We start from the raw sequence: 23,043 nt of genomic DNA, 5'->3' as shown, positions 1-23,043 counted from the left end.
TGCTGGTTATCAGCACAGTCTCAGGCAATTGCTTTTGTTTTTCTACTTCTCCTTTCTCTATGAGAAAAACTAATGTGGACAATGTTCCTTTTGCCATATATTAGGGCTGTGAGAACCTGTATATAAGAAAGTTCCAGTCCACAGATATCACTTCTTTGTTATTCACTGCTCAGAATTGTTACCTGTCATCATTTCATTTATCTATTCAAAATTAAAGATGAAGGTTAAGACAACTTAGTTTTTAAACACTGACATTTTTACCCAAGCATCTCATGTTTTTTTTTTTTAATAACATCTAGTAAAGCATTTCAAAGGGCTCTGCTTCTTTAATGAGGCATTAAAATACAGTCATACGACAAAAAAGCAACTCTACTAAGTCTCTTAAACCCCTGGACTTATATTATCAGCTTTTACGTGCCTGTCAACACTCAACAGTAAGAAGCAATGGTTTGATCTTTGCCTCGAATTTAAAAGCCAGCTAAACTTCCTCCCACTTTCCTGCTGAGAGCTTTAACTCCTTGCAAACTCTCAAAGCTTTGACACTTCAGCAGCAGATAAATCTACAACATGATGCAACAGCCAGGTGTAGACTGAGTCAGCCACTGACTACTAATTTACTCTTGGCCATTTCATACATCTCACTGAAGTAATAAACTAGCAATTTCCAGCCTGCCCCACCATTACCACATATACAGGCTGCTTGCAGATCAGTCCTCTTAAACAGATGCCAGCTCTGTCAAAAGAACTATATACAGTTAACTTCTAAGTTGAAAGAACTGAAGCATTTGAAATTGTACAGATGTCAACATATGGATAGAATACAAAGGAATTTCTGACTCGGAAGCTAAAGTAAGAAAATAATATTTTTCAGTAAAAGTACAAGATATTAAATGCTAAAACTTCTTAACTCAGAACATTTCCCTAAGTATCTACAGCCTGAATGCGGCGTTTACTATACAAGATCACTGATGCAAAACCCATTATTAATTTGTTTTACAAAGGTATCAAGCTAAGTGCACCTGTGAAAGAATACGAGTTGGATGACTTGCTTAAATGAAGTTCACAGCCGGAAAGCCCTACGTTCCATCCAGTATAAGCTAAAATATTTACACCATTCTCTCAGTACACAGAAAAGCAGTGACTGCAAAGATAAGCCATGCTGTTTCTTTACAGTAGTAAAATGAGATGCACACTAAGAATGGGATCCTTGAGATACTACACATAACAGCAGCACAGTGAAAAACGATCCTCTCCCTTTTCTCCTTTTCCTTTCACACTGTAATTCCACAGTACATAAAACCCCTATTTAAGTCTCCTAACCTTGATAAGGACTTGATCCTCCTCTCATTCAAGTTAATGGAAAAAGATCTCATAATTAACCTCAAAGGTGCATGACTGAGGCACTGAGAGGCAAAGTTAAAGAGCAGTATTGTAATAGTTTATTTGTGAAAATATTATTTTTTTTCATAATTGAGAGGAAAACAAAACAATCTGGTCTTCACAATAGAAAACATACACTAGTTTTATCTAAAGGTCATCTGGGATTGCTGAGAATGAATACTGAGACAGCTCTTATATCTTTCTTCGAGGGTGGAAGCTACACGATACTATGCAGAAGTTACAGATACTTTTTATTATTTCAATGTGGGAGAGGAAGGAATTAAAAAAAAAAAAAGGATATCTGAGGTTCTGCCAACGTTGGCATGCTTTCTTTTTCAAATACCTTAAATACAGGCTGGCATAAAAGTTTCTGTCATCACTAAAAAGACTTCAATGGGTTTCAAATGCCAAACAAATCCCTTGACTCACTGTGTCTAACCCCAAGGGAAGCATTTACCAGCAGGAAAAATACGAACAAAAATGCCAAAAGTTAAAAAGTTAAGTTGGACTGATTCAGCATTGAGATCAAACAACTGCAGTTCTTCCTACGTTATTAACAAGTGCTCCAAGCAACTGGGGGCTCTGACACAGACAAGAACCTGCACATCACAGGCATTCCAGGAACACTGGTTTATCTACACTGGAACAAAACCATTCCTAAATATGGACCCTCCTGATGTAAAAGCATGCTCTTTCTCGTTGTCTCTCAGTCCATACACACGAACAATACTGCTAGGCACAAAATACTTCCTCCATCAAGGTCAGGATCAGCAGAATTTTTTTTCTGAAATTCTTTCAAATCCTTTAGCACCCACAGTCACTCTTATAGAAACTGTTGTAACAAGCAGCATGGCACACTAAAAGCATGTCTTCAACAAATTCAACAGAAAATCAAAATAATGAAAAATCAAAACAGACATAAAAAAAGGCATTAAGTCTTTTCACCAGCCACAACTTCAAATGTAGATTTTTGGAGAAGGTAGAAGGAAGAAAATGATGCTTCAAGCAACAGTAGTAGATCTTATCAGTTTAAATGATCTGGAAAGATGCGATTGCTTTTTTCTTCTTTCTTTTTTTTTCTTTTAACTAAGAATATGCAGGGCAATACCAGCAAAAGACAAAGGGCACATGAACCATGCAGGGGAAGACTGGAAAGACAAGAGTCACTGCCATCCAGTTACCTTCAAGCTGTTTAATAAACAATTCAACAAACCTGAGGGAGATGGATAACCTCATCCAAATGTAACAGATTAAAAGTGAGACAGTTTTACCCAACAGAAGTTCTTCATGCTTTTTGAAGAAAAGTTCAATGTCTGAAGTCACTTAAGAACACTATTTTCTGAATACTTCTTCCAGACATCACTGTCCTTGCTCCCAGGCACGTGGCAGATACTTCTGCAGATATCAGAAACTGTCTCTATGGTGTCTGAAATAAACAGCCTCTTAATCGTGCTTTAAACTGGCCTAAGTATACCGCACTGCCTGTGCAAATACCACACCTCCAATGCATAGCTGAGTTTTCTGTGGGGTAGCAACATATTTATTACTGAAAAATCTTACAGACGAAAGTTTTAAGCCTTAAGAGGAAGACAGCTTGCAACATAGCCAATTTAAACAAAAAATAATTCACAGTAATTTCAGACTCAACATTCACTCACGTCCTCTGGCAACATTTTTGTGGTTTTACAATCATTTCCTATATAGCCACCTTTCACTGTTGTTCTGGAGACCTGCTCAAGCATGCGGGGGAAAAGGAGAAGTGACCAGTTCTCCAGAGAAAATCATGAGGATGACTTTGTACTACATATGTGGACGTGATTTATAGAAATTCAGCCAGAATCCTACTTAGCACGAGTATACTTCTGTTACCAATTGCTGCGTTTCCTACAGTAACAAAAGGTTTGACAGTTTGACATAAGTAGGGATTTTTAAATTGAGTGTACATTTAAGATCATTCTTACCAAAAGTAACTTCTCCTTTGCCAGTCTTGTCAAATAGCTGAAAGGCTACTACGAACAGTGCGTCTGGAGCACACAGGACTGATTCAAATGCCACAAACTCTTGAAAGGATATCAACCTAAAGGAGGAAGAAAAAAGCAACAGTTATGAAACCACTTGCTTGAAGAAAACTGAAATGCAACGTACCACAGATTACGCAAAGGAATTAATATCACAATGAGAATATGTACAAATTGTCATCACCAAGGATTAAAACTTATTTGAAAATGCCCCAACACCAACACTGTTAGCAGCCCTTTACATTGCTAGATGGAAATGACTTAGTCAACAAGAAACTGCTGGGCTTTGCAAGTCAGAACTTTACAAAAATAAGCCCAGCACAGCATGTGGCTTCGCACCACATGCCTTCATATCCAACTGAACTGCCCTCTTGGGTGTCCAACACCCTCCATGAAAAAGATTTGAACAACTTCCCTTCAGACTCAGTGCTTCAGGCTTTTGGAAAGCAAATCCATTCAAGACCTACATGCTGCCACTCACTTCTGAAGGAGCTGATCTGAATATGTTATGTTAGCTAACTTATTAGTCACCTCTCACAGCCCTCAAGTATTGCAAGTTGAGTCACAGACCTTCAAGCAGCAGTCTGCACATTCTTCCTCCACCCAAGAGCACTTTATTCAAATTCATCACCATAGCCAGGTTCCCAATAAGCAAGTGCATTAGCAGAGCAGATAAAAGCAGAGGTGCCTTTCCTTAAGATAGTTAATGACTAGAAATATATAATTAGACAACTTGGCATTGTTTCCAGCAGTAGACTTGATACAGCAAAGGCCTTGAGCAGTTTTAATTTCTCCGGGTTACACCCAGAAGTTTAAATGGAGATTAAACTTCTTTTCTTAAAGGGACAAAGGCTAACCACCCTCCTGCTTTGCTACTTTTTAATGATTAGGTTGCACAGTTTAAAAATCATCTTCAAATGTGTGGCTGCAGGGCCTCCTGGTAGTCTGAGATGTTTAAGGTTGCCCTCTCTTCATGCTGTTCAATGGCAGCGTAGCAAATGTGTAGCTTTAATGGGTTCACATGGTAACATCTGGGGGATGAAGATTTATTTCTGAGATGCACAGAATTCCATGTGACAAACGATAACAAACACACACAAGAATAAGAACATAATTTTTATTATTACTCTTAAGAAACTAACCCTAGCCTTGGGACTTGTACTCAGAATGATACTGCAACTGGTTCAATGAGAACTTCCACTCAGTATGCAATAACAGGGAAGAACGATGTGTTTGAAGAGGCTGGAAAAGACATCCATCCCACTGAGTCATGCTGACCCATGACTGTACTGCAATTTCCAGCCACCTTGTCTTAAGGGAATTATTTTTTAAGTCACAGAGGAGTGTGCTTGCCATCAGAAACCAAACATCCACAGGTAACAAAAGCTGATTTCCAGGAAGAACATGAAAATATGAGAAGTACTATCAAATGGGTACTACAGAAAAAAGCATGGTTAAGAAAAAGTCAAAAAAGCTGTTCCACTCTGCCTCTCTCAATGCACACACGCTAAATAAAAGTGGAAGAAACAGAGTAAGAAATATTCTAGCAAATAATTAACTTTGGGAAGTTGCCACCATAGGTTATTATACAGCAAGAAAAATAAATAAGAAGAAACCTCCTCAGGCATTCTTAATATTAAATTCACAACTGATGATGACAGTAAAAATATAAGCATGCCTTAAATTTTATTGGCAAGGAAGCCAATGACTTGCTACATAAGCACACATCATCACACAGGCAGGTTGCTAAGTCATGCAGACAGTCTTCAAATGGCAGAAAACTTCCATCTCCCCTAGAGCCAAAGGAATTAAAAAAAGAAAAAAGCAATTTTTCATTCAAATTTAATCTTATACATCACAACCTACACAGTTTTGCATTTACACACACTTGCTGCTACTATGAAACTTGGAGGTTATAAAAGCTCTTTATTATTCATTATTATTTGTTACATACCTGACGACTTCCACAACAGCAAATAGATACAGAGAACTGAGTGCTTCTGTCCCAAAGCTTATGAACAAGATAGCAGGCAACAAGATTCTAGAATAGGATTATTCAGAATGTAAAGTACCTGCCAACATGGATTTGATAAAGCTGCTTTCTGCTTGAAACAACAACCAACATTCAACCTTACTAAAGGATCCCAGCATACACAGTGATCACGACACAGAACTGAAATACAACACCCCTCCCTGCAGAATCCCAGCACAGTGTATTCTACGTTGTTACACCTGTGACTGATTAAGACTCTAAGCATTAACACCGCTACATCATTTTATACTGGTAGAAGCACTCTTTGTCAGCTCTTGCCAGTAATAAGCCCCCTCTAATAAGTCAGGGATACATGATGAAAATAACCATATTCATTTTTTAAAAGCAATTATTCATAGTCCTACAAAGATTAAAAGTGTACAAATTGTGCAGTTCTTGCCCGACTATTAAAGAAGAGACATTAATATCTGCTGTGCCAGCTGAATTCAAATTAACCCAATTTTTACGTGTTAATTAAACCAGCTATTTTCTTCTTATTGTATTTTTGCTCCATAAGTAGACTAGCCTGCTAGTGATTCCCAACAGATCTATTCTAACAACAATGACGTATTCATTTACTTCTATTATGACCATACAATACAGTAACTGAGCAGTAATTTTTCACAGTCAATTTCATGTGTGATTCTTAATGCTTAAAGATGCTGAAATAATGTGTACTACATAGCCATATGCTCACTTCTCTATACTGCACAAGGGTAGTTGCCTGGGTAACACATTTTCTCTCTGGTTTAGCATCACCCTTGTGGGTTTAGCATAACCCTTCACTGAATATCATTAGGTGTCATTAAACAGCACATATTAACACGGACTTCAATATACTACTTAAGAGTTATTTTATCTACATAAACAAGCGCTCATTTATGTTACAAAAGCAGAGAAAAGCCTAGTAATTTTAACAGTGCAAAGAGAGGAAGCTGAAACGCTCATAAAAATTTTGCTTCAGCATTGAAGATGCCCTACCCAAGCACTCAAGTCTTTCTTCGCCTTCATGTCCTTGCTAATACTGCCAACATGGCACTATTTACTCAGGAAGACTGAAACACTGATGTTTTAGAATTTATTCACACACAAGAGCTACATGCCAAACACAACAGATGTGCAACATTGGTGCAACACTGCTTTTATTTGCTATTCTCTCCTTCCTCCCAAACTTCTTTTGGTGACCATGCCTATACTATCTGGGCACCACGTACATGTAATGCATTTCCACCAGATAAAGTCCACGTGCAGCCACACAAAGAAAAAAAAAGCCATTACCTACTGCTATAATACATACAAATGCAGTGATGAGGAGATTTCTTCAGAAATCAATGCATATGTTTCTACTGCATCAGCAAGTCGAATATGATAGCATAATAGGACACAAATTGAAGCTGCATCTATTATTTTATGCTGCAACCTAGGTAAACTAAGTATAGTGTAAATTGGTGCATTAGGGGATAAATTTATATCCAATAATAATGGAAAATGCTGGTATTTCCAAGTGTTACTTCTGAACAGTTTGTCCTTTCTAAAAATAAAGCACAGAGTATTTCTCAGTTAAGTGTCAGTACAGTCCAAACAGAAATGAGGAGTAAATACTTATTTTGCTAGACAAACGTTTAAAAGTACAACAAAAGATTGAAAAACAATACGTACAGTAAGCAAGATGGAAAATACCTGGCCTGTTGCTGATTGGCCTTGATAAAGCCACAGTAGTTCGGGTAACTTTATGGCCCAGATGAATCTTAATTAAGCTTTTTTTTTTTTTTAAGTAGGAATAAGAAACTTAAGACCACAAACCAGGCAAGGCTCTTAAATCTGCTTCATACAATCTATAGCCATGTGATAAATGACTCTTTAAAAATCTGTGTGATTACTGACCTACTGCTTTGAAACACTTCTCTGGTCATCAGCAAGAAAATCATTTCCTTTCCTTAAAGAAAACCTTTAAAGGCACTCTAGTAAAAGGCAAGAAGATAAGCCCACCTCCAAACATTTCTGCACCTTAGATGGAGACAAAACTTGCTCCCATGGCAACAGATATTCACAGAATGTCAGAGTCTGCCTTTATAGGTCTTATATCTTTGTCACACCAACAGCAATTCCTGTGAAACTCTTAATTTTTGACAGTGCAGGAATTGTGCAAGAGCTACACAACAGATTTTGTCCTTGGCAACCACAGTGAGATTGCATGTAAATGGTACCGTTCTCTGCTTATAATTTTCTCATTCTAGTTCAGGTCTCCGAAAAAAAACCATGCAAGAAGCAAATTCCCAGCGTCAAGCTCACTTCACCTAACTCCGTTCTGCTCCAATGCCACAGAATTTACAGCAGCTGCTAACTGCTAATAATATGCTAAGAGAAGTTCATTTCCATGTTCAGAGTTCATGATACGGATTTCTTCAGTTCTGGGGCTAAGCAACCCACTACACATGCTCTGCTGACAAGTCAGTAGCTTTCATGCCGTCTGCCTGTCACTTTTATGAGTTCCAAATTTCAGTATTTTTCAGTGACTTCACTTGGTATCTATACATTACCTCTCAGCAGAATTAAAAGAAATTAAAAAGCATGTTAGATACATAGCTAGGAACAACCCTGGTGATTCTGGGCTCAGATTCCGCTGGTGGTGGCATTGACCAATCCGAAGAACAGATACTTCTTCAGAACAGAAGCAAGGATCCCAGACACTGTGCATATGCTTCTAGAAATAACACAGCAGTAGAACAAAATCAACTTGCTGTTGCTTTTGCAAGTCACCTTCCTTTTTTTCCAACTAGGAATAGAGACAGATTATTGAGCAGACTTTCATGACCTTAATATCATCTCTAAAACACTGACAAGTATTGAAATGAGAACAAACAAAAGCAGTTTTGTACTTCATTTTAAATCCAGAACCACTGGACTGCCAAACTGGAAATAATTCAACAAGAGAAGACCAGCAGGTCTTGCAGATCTGAGGGGATTCAATTCCAGCAACAAAAAACAAGTGCCCCTGCTTCAGATTAATCACTCTAAGAACTACTTCGTGTGCCACCAGCAAAAAGCACAAATGCCTGGTCACATGGCAAAAACTGCTATGAGGCCAGTTTAGAGAGATGAATACTAATCACTTTCTGAACTTTCTCCACTTTTTTTACATAATAGCGTAGCAATAAACAAGAAGACAGCCTGAATACCAAAGGAGAATCTCCATAGTCACAATAGGAACACAGAGCCACCTGTCACCACGGCCTGGTCTGCAGAAACAATCCCTACCCATAGCAGAAAGCAGCAATTAGAAATCCCAACACTACAATGCAAAAATGCTGAACTCCTGGAAGATCACACCAAGTTACAAAATCCCAATCTGTCAACAAGTTCACATAGGATACAGTTTTCTATTTTGCTCCCTCTGACACCAGCTTCTGCTTTAATGGAGGTCCAAATTACAAGTTATGGATTATACTCACAGGCTTCTTATTACAAAATGGATCTGAATCTGTGAAAGCCAGAAAATGCAGTTTTACAGGCATCAAACCAAAGGAAGAAATCTGAGAATTGTTTAATGTTTTCAGTGAAACACTATCTGAAGCACTGTCTTCTTGCTGCCATTATGCCAATATTGCCAAGGCAATCTTTTATAGAATTCTTTTACCAGGGATAACAATCAATACATTAACTTCTCTACAACGCTAAAAGAACCCAGCTGCCAGATACCTGATGCTGCCTGAGCAGGAAAGAGGAAAAGCTATCACAAAAGTTCTCAGTTATACATGCATCTGCTCTCTATGAAGCCTAGATTTTCTACTCATACACTATTTATCTCACATTTTACTCTCTGTAACCACTGATATGAGTCATGCCTGAAGTTTTCTGGTTTCTAAAAACACCACAACTACAGACTTTAAGGCCACAGCTAATTATTCTGAAGTTTCTCCTTTTAAGATACTTTTAAGGCAGGGTTCAAAATACACATTCATATGGGTGAAGAGACAGCTTGCCTGGGCAAGTACCAGAAGCAAAAGCAAGGATTTCATTAAAAAAGAAGGGAGGAAGATGAAGGGGTAGCTAATCTTGCCTACTGGTAAAGCCAGCCTTTCAAATGCAAACCATATGCCACCAACCTCACTGCTGTCTTCCCAGGACTGCAGAGTGGCTCCCTAAATACCTCTGTTGCTCTTCCTCTCTCTTAAGGAATAATGGAAAAAAACATTTATTAACGCTGCAACAAATTTTAAGGAGAGGCACTTTTTTGTACTGCTTCTTCCAACATGATCTAATCTTATTTTGGATTGCTATTTGAATGTGTTTGTGACAAATACATAGAGTAAACAGAGACAGAAAGACTCGTGGAAGGAAAGGGAAGCAAGACTTAGAGGAGCCAGCCAACAAACATGAAAGGTTCAATGAGTTAAAAATAATAGTAGAGAGAAAATGGTTAGCTCAGCTAAATGCTACATGCAACCCAAAACATTGTTTCTACTCTTTCCACTTAAAAGATACTGTAATTCCATTATGTACTTGCAGGCAAAAAAAACCCGCAAACAAAAAACCAAACCAAACCAAAATAAAGAACCTCCAGTCATGTTTTGGAAAGAATGCTTTTGTGTTTTTTAAATGAACAAGAAAGAAAGAAAAAAATAAATAAAAGGGAAAAAAGAAAAAAAAAAGAAAACTTACCCATCTTTTGTCTGATCCACCACACCTGCGAGGAGCTGAACAGTGTTTGCATTAGGCAAACCATCTCCAATTATCTTCAGGTACCGTGTGACAAAGTCATTAGGAGACATGAAGAATTCCCCATTCTTCTCCACACTTGCATACTGTCAAATGAATACAATATTTAGTGTCTCAACTGCATCCTTCTCCAGGCTTCCACTGCTACAGGCATTATCCCCAACCCATAGCTCGCAACCAGGACCACGCTTACAGCAGGTAAGGACAGTTCTGCTCTGAAGAAATTAAAACCTCCAGTGAAACAGAGTAAGCAGCAACAGCTGAAGGCTTGGCTCCCTAGCCAGAAGAGCGGCAGATAGACGATTCTGTTTATCACAACAGCAATTTCTCCAAGCTTTTGGCTTTGAAGCAGAACAAGAAGCACACGTGCATTTGCAAACACATACATGGCACTTTAGGCCCGCTGAAACTCTAAGGGCAACAAGATACTCCAGAATATTATATTTATCTAGAATGACTCCTTTGTGTAGCTGCTCTACTTCAGCACAAGGTGGGTTTACACCCAAGAAACAGCTGCTGTGCTCGTGGAGGAAATGATCCCAAAGGAGTGCCCACGTGGGGGTGCTGTCTTGGAGCAACTCCAGCACAGCGGATTCAGCCTCAGCTGGCCCCTGCGGGTAGGAGAACCTACAGCTATTCCTCCTCGGCTGAACTGAAGCAGTCAGAGAGTGGCAGTTTGCAGGAAACTGCAAGAAAAAAACGAACTTGGACAGGGCAGTTTAGCACAACACAGAACTAAGAAGAGGGGTCTGAGACCCCACCAAACATCTGTAATATACAGATACGCCATACTGGCATTCCACTCCAGAAATAGCACTCATTTATACATACCTAAGCGTATCTGCTCCCAAAGTAGACTTCCAGGAACAAGTCACATATTCCTTTTTTCTTGATTTATAATATTTTGAAAGTAATGAATAAATAAATAGCCCTTCCCTTTGCACCACCTTTACTCTGATTCCTTAGTCAGCCATCAAATTTTAAAGCCCCCATTTTCAGTCGAAGCATATACTTCCAATCAAACCTAAACACTTCTCCCAGGATAACGAAGAAGCGCCAAAAGCGGGAGAGTAATTTGTTAATTCCTTTAGCATTTTCAAGGTAGGATAATAAACCATTGTTGAAGCTCCCCACAGAGCGCTATCCATACTGAGGTAGTAAATAAATTAGAAGCCTATTGATATTTTGTAGCATACGTCAAAGACACATGTTTTGTTTCATGTTCCTGCGCTCAGCTAAAGGCAGAACTGCCAGTTTTCATTTCAGAGCCACACTGGTGCCTGCAGAGCAGCGTTATGCCTGCAGTAGGCATATCACTCTCAGAGGGATGCCAAAGTGTAACAGTAAGTAGATTATTTTCTTCTAGTGCTATATAAATACAGTCTTCAGGTACAACAATATCTTCAAGGATTCAGACTTCAGGGAAGCAAGCCCAAACAATACGTAACTTGCTTTGGCATCTATATATCGGTTAGCATTTAGGGACTCGTGTTTCAATAGACACCGTTTCTATTGCAAGCTTTCTAGCTGATATACTGCAAGGAATTTTCAATTGTATACTTTTATAAGAACTAGCAGATCAATTGATTTCAATGTAATCATTTGCAGGGAGACAGAATCTTTCAGAAACCTGGCCTCAAAAACTTTTAACACAGCTGCTATTGAGAAACAAATCAAATAAGTCAGACAGTCTATGCTTCTATATTTCATTTTTTTTCTTCCAGGCTAACCCCCTGCTAGGGCACTCAATAACAGAAAACAGCACAAGGTTTCAGTGTCCCCCTGTTTCTTGTCATTGTGATTTACTCAAATGTATTTGAAATCCAATCACGTACTCTACAGTACATATAGAAAATGACCTTGAAAAATGTCAGCTTGATCACTTTGACTAAAATCTAATCTCTTAGGGGTTATGGTAGAAGACTTAGAAAAAGTAGACTTATCATTGGAAATTATCATAACAAAAAGAGAAAAACATCAATTCTATTGGTTTTGGAGGAGAGGCATTAGGAAATGGTTCTTTACATTGTATTTTTCCTCACTTTGGCAATTATACCCACAGAGAATTTGATATTATACAGTAGTACTTAATGGCTTTTGGTAACTTATTTCCATACTTTTTAGATACTCAAGTATTAACTAGTTCAACTCCATTTTTAATAAGATCTGCAAACATTTTACTGGTGTTTTGAAAATGTATTTTTTGAAAATGTATACTGGTGTATTAAAAATGCTAACAGTTCGCTGTAATCAACTATATTAGCCTCATATTTATTTCTATACAGTGGGCACCATTTCTATTTGACAATTTTATTTTTTAACTCTTTATTGAAGAAAAAAAAAAAGGTTGTCAAGTTATTTCATAAATGAAGGCAAGAAGCAACTATATTGACCCCACCGTTCATCTGAAACAGCTTAATTAACACTAGTCAGAGCTTACCACACTCAACATACTACACTCACTCATCCTTTTTTTCCCCTCTCAGCAAGTAGTGCTATTTCTGTACTACCATCTTCCTGAGCCAGAGGTCTACTCCATCTGCCTCTTCTGCTGCCTCAGTCTTGCTCTTCAAGCACTGACCTACAAAAATCCTATTCTCTTGAATTTCAAGAGTCTTTTCAGACTCCTGACAGACAGCAGTTCCAGGGCTTAATAAGTTAAATCTTGGCTTTCACAACTGCAAATCTCATTTCAGAGCTTTAAATACTGACAGTATATGATAAAACTATAAATACTGACAATATACATAGTGACACCTACACACGTTGTTAATAATAGATCACAAGGGCCAATGAAAATATGCCAAGAAGTGCAGGGAGTCTGGGGAATGACAGAGAGGTGGAAGAAGGAGGGTGGAACTTAGGATTTAGCTCTCTTAGGCACTCACCCCCTTCATAAAAATAATTCAGATACAAGAGGCTCCCTGTAGCACTGCAGCACTTACCTCATTAAATATTAATTTAGTGGTTGGTAGCCCTGCCCACGCCAGGAGGATTGGAACGAGATGATCTTTAAGGTCCTTTCCAATAAAAACCATTCTACGGTTCTATGATTTTTACCCCAACTTTAGCCTTCTTTTTTTTATATCAGAGTACCAAATTAGTGTAGGCACTGTACTAATACATCTTAGCAGGTTTGGTAATATATCATTACATTTAGGTAATGGGTCAAAGAAAGCCATATACCAGTAAAACATGGTTAACACACTTCTCCAAGCAGACAAAGCAAATGCACAAGTGACTTCACTGCAATGCATATTTCCATAACAGGTCAACTCAACCCAGAAAGAATTTAAGTTAAATAATAAATATATCCACCACTTCAAAAGGTGATCTTCCCAACAGTTCTCCAAATCAAAGAAGCAGAAATAACCCTGATGGAAGAAAGACAGCAAGGATGGGAGAAGAAAGTTTACCAAATGGCCTAACAGCAAGGTGTCTACACTAACATTTTACCATGTGTAGGAACAATACTGAAACTCCCACCCCATTCTCTGAACAATGTGTGTGTTTTTTTTTTTCCTCTAAGATAGTAATACTTCATCTGAGTCAATACAATAATCACTCAGGAATGTATCTGACTTCTTGGTGAGCATTGTTCAATTCTGATAATGGTATTTAAGTCTAACATGGTAATAATACAGTGAATGATTAACGGTTGGAAAAACTATCAAGAGTTGTATGCTGCAATAAAGGAGCAAAAGATATGAAAAATTTAAGCAGAAAGAGTAAAATATTTACTTTATACATACCTTCAAAAATATTGTTTTCAACTCAGCTGGATCAGCTCTCTTGGTTAAAGCCACCTGCAAGTAAATACAATTATATTAATATCCATAATTTCAAGAAAAGATGTCAAAGTATTATATAAAAGAAAGAATTCAAACAGCAGAACGAGTGATGAAAACTGTTCACCTTTGATAAAATAGGTACTGCTTTAGATGGTCGTATTTATTTTACTCATTCCATATTTATACTAAGTTAATCAACATTTTTGTTCTAACTGCTTTCTTTACGCAACCTGCAGTTCTTAAACAAGCACACATTAGTAAGCCACATAGATATTCAAGCATGAAATCTTTTCAACATCCTTCTCTGTTGGGATTCAGCGTTTACCACCTTCATCATATAGATTTTTGTACTTCCAGCATCTTTCATCTAAGGATTTCAGAGTACCAAATGCAGCCCCCAACAGATAGATGACAAGAATAAAATACTCAGACTTACGAACTTGTCCAAGAATGCAGCCTCCTATTGACTGAATTCCAATGTAATCATTTGTTTTACTGGTACTTCTACCTCATATTTGCAACATCTTGAAGTATTTAAACTTACTGTATACCTTTTTGACATGGTTAATTCAGCATAGGATCTAGACTTTTCTGCAGGCTAAACAACCAGCTACTTACAACTAAAATCTAAGTCATCTTTATCATCACAAACACAAAATAATTAGAAACACTGAATTATATTATATATCAACTATGGCCAACAGCATTTTCTTCACTTACATACCACACCACCTACTTGTTCAATTTGGCATTACATACACTGATCCCTGTTGTCTATGCCTGCTATGGTTTCCTATTCTTGACAGTCAACTCAGCACACTAATCTACTTGTAATAAAAAAAAAAAAAATTACTGTGAAAACACCTTCTGATTTACTGAGGGATCTTCAGTATGTTTTTCCTCACTCTGTTTGAGTCACTGAAAAACTAGAAAAACAACACCGAAAAAATTCACCAAAAAATAATCAAGCCATAGAATATTTTAAGAAAAGTATATGGAAATGGAATCTTACGATTTCTTTCTTTCTTTAAAAGAAAAAATAAATAAAAAAATGCACCTGAAGTTGTTATGACAGGACTTGACTGACAAAGTCCACAGCTGGAGATCTGATTCTGTGTTTGCACAGAAATCTGTGTGGAGGCAGTTGTAAAAAAATCAAAGTATAATGGTGAAACTAGGAATCTAAAAATCTGTATTTTCCACAGCACAAGCTGTTCTAATGGTAGTCATTGTGCAGTAAGCAGAGATTTTCTTTAACCCCATGAGTAGTTGGGAACTTTGTGAAAAAAAAAACATTTACACACTGAAAGTGCAGAATCTTACCACCATACAGGCAAATAAAAAATAATCATCTATATCCTTTAAAATTAATACAAGGATCACACTTCATCTATATTGAAGTTTAAGGTTAATACTATCTCAGATACTGCTTCACATAAAGAAACCAGGAATTAATAGAACAAAGGAAAAAGGTACACTCTGATAGTTGTACGTCCATTAGTTTTTGTTTGACTGCACTGAAATCAACAATTTTGAGAAACCTGAGACCAAAACATGCTCATGGCCCTTGTGAAATCTTTCAGCCTTTTTTGTTATTTACATACACATGCGTATATGTATGTATGTATACAAAAAATATTCATTTTATATATGTGTGTGTGTGTGTGTGTGTGTGTACTTTTTACAGCATGTTTCCTTCAAACCATATACTGACAGGCAGGTTGAAGTTGGCCAGGTCTGTGAATAAATGAGTTTGTTCATGTGTCACCCACTAGTCTCTACTTTGAAAGGTCTATGTGATCCCAAGCAAGGAAAGGATCCTCTATTACATTATGTCACAACTCAGAAAGGCTGTACAAAGGCAGCCAAACCAGTGCGAAGAGAAATATTTATTTCAGCCTTCCACCCATGCTCAGCTGTGGGCAAAGCTCAAGTCGCACTCAGACACAAGAACTGATCTGGATGACAAATGTCACTAGCAGATTCCTCTCCTGGAAAAGGTCAAAATATTGCTTTCAACATCATTCTGAAAATTGCTCCCAGTGATGCTAGCAGTTGAAGATGGGTTAAACCCAAAGCCAAGAAGTACATATGTAAGCACAAATTTAAAAATAATAATAATAATAAAGAAGTTAAAGTAATATTTGTGAAGAAAGCTCACCAACAACTAACATTTATTTAAATAAAAATATGACAACACAGGCCATAGAAATTAAATTGCAGGACTATAGCAAAGGACATGCTACAAAAAAAGACTGAGATAATGTACAGAAAACATCAACAGGGATCTTCATTCTTAAGGCAGAAATTCAGACACCATGAAGAACCAGTCAGTACTGGACACCACAGGCAATATAAGAACTGAGTTATATACGTCCAAGTCCTCTCATCTGTGATACAGTTCAGCAAAGGGAGACAGAGTGTGCACAGAGAACAGAAAGCTCCTTACATGATGGCCAACAGCACACAAGTTGATTTCCATGCTGGAGCTGTTCATATCCTTAGATTCCCTTGCACCCTGATGTTAATTTAATTCATTTTCTGCAGCAGAGCTCTTTTCCCTTTGCAATCAGTTTACACTGATCTGTATTTTCAATCTCACTTCCACCTCTAACAACAAATGAAAACAGAGTATTCCCACAAAAGTGTAATTCTAAAACAATGCAAGAAAACAGAATCTAGTGGGAATCAATTAAACTATATTGTTTACAATCAAATCAGTTGATATATTTGTCATACACAAGACAGAAGGAGCAAATTGTCAGATGGTATATTATATCTCAGAAGGTACAAAAGGACTGTTTCAGGAAAGAAGAAAATGGGCAACTAAGAAAAAGAGCAGCTGGAAAATCAGTGTTAGTGGCAATACAGCATTAACATAATTGTAAATATGGTAAATATAAAAACATTGGAACTTCTCAACATCAGTAAAAAATCACTTCAGTAGCTACTGTTTGGATGTAGAAAAGTAATGGTGACGGGGATCCAAGAACAGAAACACTTGTGAATAACTACAATATTATAGAAAGTTTATTAGGACAACAGCAATCGCCATCCAAAGATCTTGGATGATCTTTCATCCTCAGAATTGCACGTGGTTGCAATCACATTTTGCAGAAATGTAAGCTTCCAGTCCATGCAGTAGTTACAATATTCCTTTGCCTAGTAATACCTAAGAGCTTGACCATCAAGCTAAGGAAAAGTGTTATTAGTGCTAACCAACAAAATCTTCTTGGATTCTACAGGCTGATTCAGTATGCAGAGCTACACAGTAAACAACACTGAAACTAGAATTGTGCTGAGCCTACTTCCCACCATGGAAAAGCAGAAAAAATACTGCTAGCTGATGGAGACAGCAAATCTCAAGAAAAATTATTGTCATCCATCTTCAATCTGTCACAATTACAAATCTCTGGATGATTCCCAGTCCAGATTCTGCACCATGGTAAGTGGAAGCCTCACTTCCCCCAGGCGCATCAAAGATAACAGATCTACTTTATTCGGCAATTACCTGATATCTTTGATCCTACTTTCAAAACTCCAAGCAAATGCAGTTGGCTTGCTCATAATCTGATTCTCACACAGGGATATTCCCAATAAACTGTGGTATTCTTGCATACACACTGATCAGGGGACCAACACAGTTATGAATTACATACACACAGGAAAATGCCTGTCATCTTGCAAATACATTATTTACCAGTTTGTCAAATGCTCCTAAACATGTACAGGAAAAAGGTGGAAGTAGTGTCTACCTTAAAGAAAACTGGTGCAAGTATTCCCAAAAATAGGAATTTATTTCTAAGTAAAAAAGACATTTAGACAGTGTAGTCCTACAATTTTCCTACTTAAAGGCTTGATTAGCAGAAGGACTCTGCTGCTCCCCCAATGTTGAAGTCAAAATAGCTAGTAGGTACTGTCATTGCACAGCAGAACTGTTTAGCAAGAAGAAAAAGCACCACAATGCAACCAGGGCTACCCACTTCAAACCTTAAGCATATACCAGAAGACAACATCAGAGTCAGAAACAAACTCATCTGTTAGTTGGAAGTCAGTCTATGACTAAGATGCAATTGCTGTAATCCTTACAATTCAGTGCAAGCACTACACTACAGTACACAGAATAACTGAACCTGAAAATCAACTCTTTGTGAGAAAATAAATAAATCTGTCTTCCACGTCCAGGTTACTAAAAGAAAAAAGCTCAGCTCTCCCATCACTTTCGCCACCTATTGCAAAGTGCTATGCTACTCTAACTGCATCAGTTCATCTTCTTCCCCAGAGCAGTATTTCTGATGGTCTCACAGCTACTCTGCAACACAATTTTATCATGATGATCTTCAGTATTGCTGTCCAAAGATCTATAAACAAGCTAGTTCATTATGGTCCGTATTTGCTATAATCATATCCTAATGAATGTTAATGAACTAGAGCCAAATTTGCACAAATGTGATAATTACATGTAGGAAATATTAGCAGTTCTTTAATAAAAACAACCATTTATTTCAAAATGAGAATAGTCAAATGGCATTTTCATCCACTGCTAGGTATTTTTCTACAATACCACTCTTGCTCACAACAGACAGATGGTGTGACGGATGCTAACACTACTACAGTGCTCTCCCTTTTGCTTTCTTACACCTTTCAGGAATGAATACCTAAACATCACAACTATTAACCTACTAACATGAATTTGGTAGCTCCTTCAGTCCAATTCATATACATTACCTTTTGATTCTCCCAGGGCTTGTTGACTTACAGTAGTGCTATTGCATAACCAGTGCAATGACCATAAGCTCACAGGATCATCTCTCTCATATTCCATTTGCAAAACCAGTCGACTCAGTGCTAGCAATTTACCTTCTAGAGCTAAAGTTCAGGCTTATGTCTAGCAGGGACTGAGTTACTTAACTCCAGGAACAAAAAGATAGCAAATTCTCCAGTGTAATAGCAAGAGCAAAACTAGTTCAGGAAGAAGCAGTGAAGACATACAAAACAACGTTAGCCTTAAACTCCCTAAAACATAAACAGTGTTACAAAAGGTTTCTCCAGGACTGCCAGTGCAGTAGAGGATGAGCTGTGACATGAAACCTGCGAGTAGGCAGAGCAGTTTTACAGCAACAAGTGAGAACCTCCTGCCCACTGAAGAAAACAAACCTGCAGTGGGCAGCAGCATCATGGAGGGGTTCCAACACAAAGTGCTCTGTTTGAGATAGCCAATAATTCTGGGACTATAAGGAAATAAGAAAATGTTCTCTGGTTGTGTCTGTAAACTTATGGAAAGGACTGTCTCAGGGTGTTGCTAGAGTAACTGCCTTTATTTGTAACACCACACTCGTGAATAAGCAACTGAAAGAACTGAGCTGGAGAAAAGTTCCTATGCATTGCATGCCTTGACTAATAATTGTGTGACAGGAGCTAGGTAGGAATAACTGACAGGTAAATGTATTTTGTTTCAGTGTTGTGTTTTCTTCTTTGAACACAGAAGTTCACTTTCCAGGATCCTATTTATAATCAAATCCATCTATTCAAGTCTATTCAAAATGCTACACCTCAGTAGCTCAGAGAGCTAGGAAGGGTGTGGGAGTGGGCATGAATCCCTATGTATGCATGGATCCAACTGTACAATCTCTAAAAGAACAAAAGACAACTGCATAATGGAAACAGCATCATACGCACAAAGCAAACTTATTGAAGGCTATAAATGATGGGACTCAAAGAAAATCTCTAGTCCTGCAGCCAGCAACCCTTCCTCTGAGCTAATAAAAATAGCAGCAGCATTCCAGCAGATACTTGCGCAAATAATAACCCTGTGCTACTGAAATACAAATTATTTTAAATATGAATTGTTTTTCTGTAAAAAGGGGGGGGGGAGGAAAGCGTGGGGTCTTTCATTTTGCCCTTTCTTATCTGCACAGCATCCAGCACAGCAGAGCACGCCCACGCTCTGAGACAGCTGGAAGGATGACAGCAGCTGCCCCCGCCTCTCATGGGTAAACACAATTGAACTTCTGTACATGGGGAATCTGGACTTTAAATCACAAAACCTCCCTCTTCTCTCCTACAGATTTCACCTGCAATCTCACAGTATCTATGCTAAAGATGAGTGTGTAGATATGCCCTCTTCCTGCAGGCACCGGTGTCACCATTTGTTCAACTCCCATCACATGGCTTCAGCTTCGAGTTCACATCCCTAAACACGGGGCAATTACAGAGCAGAGGAAGTTTAACACTTTCTTTTACAATTCTTATCTTCACCATTAGCAATAAACAAATTCTTGCTGTTTAAATATTAGCAGATGACACAGCAGGCACAGGCCACTGTGGGAATATGACCTTCATTCTTGATAAGAGCCTGAGCAGAGAGCTCAAGCTTCTGAAATGTGAACTTGGAACCAATCTGCAGGTTCACGTGGAAACATCTAATAACCCAATGAAGACCTAAATCAGTTACGTAAGGCTGTTACAGCCTGATCTGAACTCAGAACTATTAAAGAGTTCACAATAACTCCACAAAATTGGAAAAGTTGTAAGATACCTGACAACAATAATTAAAAACCTCTCATCTCCTTAAGAACCTGGGGAAACATTTCCAGCATTTTAATACGTTTTAATTAGAATCAATTCTGATTTTAGCTTGAATGATTTGGCTTCTCCTTAGCGAGTCTAAGTTATTACAGATATTTGCATAAAGTAACAGCTGTTCCATTAAAACATCACATTTACTTGTGCTGCACAGTCATCACAGCATTTGTATGAGATCATTTGGTTGCCACGGAAATGACGATGATGTCAAACTGAGCATTCTGATTTAAAGGTAGGAATAAGGAAAAATAAAGGAAAAACTCCAAAATTACTTCCACAGGAGCATCTTTAGCTGAGAGAAAAACACAATATAGTCATTTTGATTTGGCAAGAAAGATTTGCTTTTTCTTCGGGAGCACTATGGTTAAACAAGTCTAAAAAGACAAGATCAGACAAATATGGCAAAGAATGTTAAACACTAGACAAATTTCAGTGCTGTTGTTTCAATGTACCCAGGAGTTGTTCAGTTTTGCTCACTAGACTCAGAACATCACGAAGGGAATTGAGAGCTGCACGCCTGCCATCCCACAGCATGCTATTGCTACTGAAAAAAACCTACTGAATCTCCAAAAGCAACTTTCTTTCTGACCAGTTGATCCAGCTCACAGGAACGCAAAAACAATGCTTTGCCTCATGGAAACAGTGGGGGATCAATCCATGGTTACTACTCAAAGCTTTTGCAAACTGTGTCAACCTTTAAATAGTGAATAAAAACACCAAGTGATCTTCGAGTAGTTTTTATTATAGATTCCTTGGTTTGCCAGAATATGATTTTTTAATCAAACTCTGGGTCACACACAACACAAAGTGCTCTCATGCTTTCAAAGCCACGAAAGAATTGTAAATACATACTACATAGAGAACTTCCTAAAAAAAAAAAAGGAAATATTTGACAGCCTTTTCATGCATCCTTTGCTACGCTCCTCTCATCATTTTCAAAAGTCCCCTTCCTCCCCCCAGCACATCCACAAGAAAGACTACAAGCTGGTATACCACCTTTGTCGAAGGCACATAAGATAAGGAACTGTTATGTGCTATGTTAATTATACCAGATTCGAGCTGAATATTTACAGAACAGTATTTGGACTGAATACTTACGAGAAGGATTGTGTATGGCTTATTCTCCTAACAGATACTGAATTGATAGGTTGCACATAACGAATCACCAGCTACAGGAGGTTACAGCCACTCTCATTTTTTTCACTGTGAGCAGCAAAGAGAAGTCCAGAAGTTTTGCAGTGCAGTGTCACAGGGCAGAAAAGATCACACCCACCACTTCACCCATCAGTCCTTAAAGAAAAGATGCAGCTCACGTAACTGATTTGTGCAAGTGAACGAAGTAAAAGCAACTGTAGAAAGTTTGTTGTTGCCATGTTTTTCTTCCTCTTGAACAGCATCAACACGGAACTAATTCCTGATCTTTACGAAGCAGTTTCCAGTTAGACTGACACACAATGGCAAGCAGCATTAGACAGGTGAAGTGACAGGGAGGAGGAAGGCTGACTTGATGTCAGTGACAAAAACTATTTTAATGGAAATGTGAAATTATTCAAAAATTTCTTCCCCTAAACACGTGAAGATTTCTCTAGTCAGATGCAGACTGCACAATGGGCTGAGAGCAGGAATCAGCCAGACAGAGTATTTCTACATACCACTTTTTTTCTAATGGCTTTTCATACTCAGTGCCTTACTTAAAGGTTTCTTCTGCCAGAGATCTGTTAAATCTGTGATGTTCCATCAAACAGCAACTGTCAAACATGATAAAGCCCTACAATAATAAAATACGTGACCAAGAGGTTTTAGTAGCCAGGGATTGAGGGAAAAGTAGAAGCAGGCCATATTTGCAAAGAAAGAAAGATGATAATAACGACAGTGCTGTTTGCCCAGTAATACTAATTTTCAGACCTCTTCAATCCTAAAATCAAACCTATGCATGAGGTCATGCGATGGATAGATGCTGCAGGAAAGTCACGTAGCAAAGGACAGATAACAATGCCCAACTCCTGCTGCAGAACATGCCTTTCAATTAACTCTTTCAATTGGAAGCCTCCTGCTCCACTGATAGAAGACAGCACCCCATCTTCTCTCTGTAACAGCACACGCCAGCCCAGAACTCAGCTGAGAAGCTGTCGCTGGTAACTGGCACAAAAGAGCTGCAGAAAAAAAAATAAGTAAATAAATGGCAACATCACAAGTAGGCAGAGATGGGGAAAATGTTAAAGCAGGAGATGTTGTTTCTCAGCACCGGAGACCCAACAGGACTGTTAATGCTGCACTATGCATATACACGCAATACATATTTATACACATACTCTGGCTCGGAGGTTTGTGGACAAATGCACAGCAGCATGTACATGTTTGAATACTGATTTCCAAATCAGATTTGCTTGCACAGATGTAGAATTTGTGTGTCATGATCCTGCTGACGGCTTTTTATGTTTTCGAGATGTTACCTGCATTTTGATTACCTGCAAAGCTATCAGTCTTTGATGAAAGACGCAGTCAGATGCAGCTCAAT

General features: G+C 38.1%; 1 protein-coding gene across 2 annotated transcripts in view; it reads right to left on the bottom strand.

Annotated features, from left to right (window-relative positions):
• The window catches only part of SLC25A13 (solute carrier family 25 member 13), an 89,127-nt gene that overhangs the window by 55,448 nt on the left and 10,636 nt on the right, over window positions 1-23,043 (bottom strand). For both annotated transcript variants that reach the window (XM_065731265.1, XM_065731263.1), the window contains 3 exons: window positions 13,902-13,955; window positions 10,093-10,235; window positions 3,342-3,457 (listed from right to left, as the gene is read on the bottom strand). In XM_065731265.1, the coding sequence (XP_065587337.1) occupies window positions 3,342-3,457; window positions 10,093-10,235; window positions 13,902-13,955 (313 nt within the window). The remainder of the gene's footprint in view (window positions 1-3,341; window positions 3,458-10,092; window positions 10,236-13,901; window positions 13,956-23,043) is intronic.

This window comes from Cyrtonyx montezumae, unplaced genomic scaffold, assembly GCF_038088225.1.
Source record: "Cyrtonyx montezumae isolate F1298 unplaced genomic scaffold, pur_monq_1.0 scaffold_14, whole genome shotgun sequence".
NCBI lineage: Eukaryota > Metazoa > Chordata > Aves > Galliformes > Odontophoridae > Cyrtonyx > Cyrtonyx montezumae.
The sequence above is the reverse complement of the archived record's forward strand: the minus strand, read 5'-3'. Positions and strand labels throughout refer to the sequence as shown.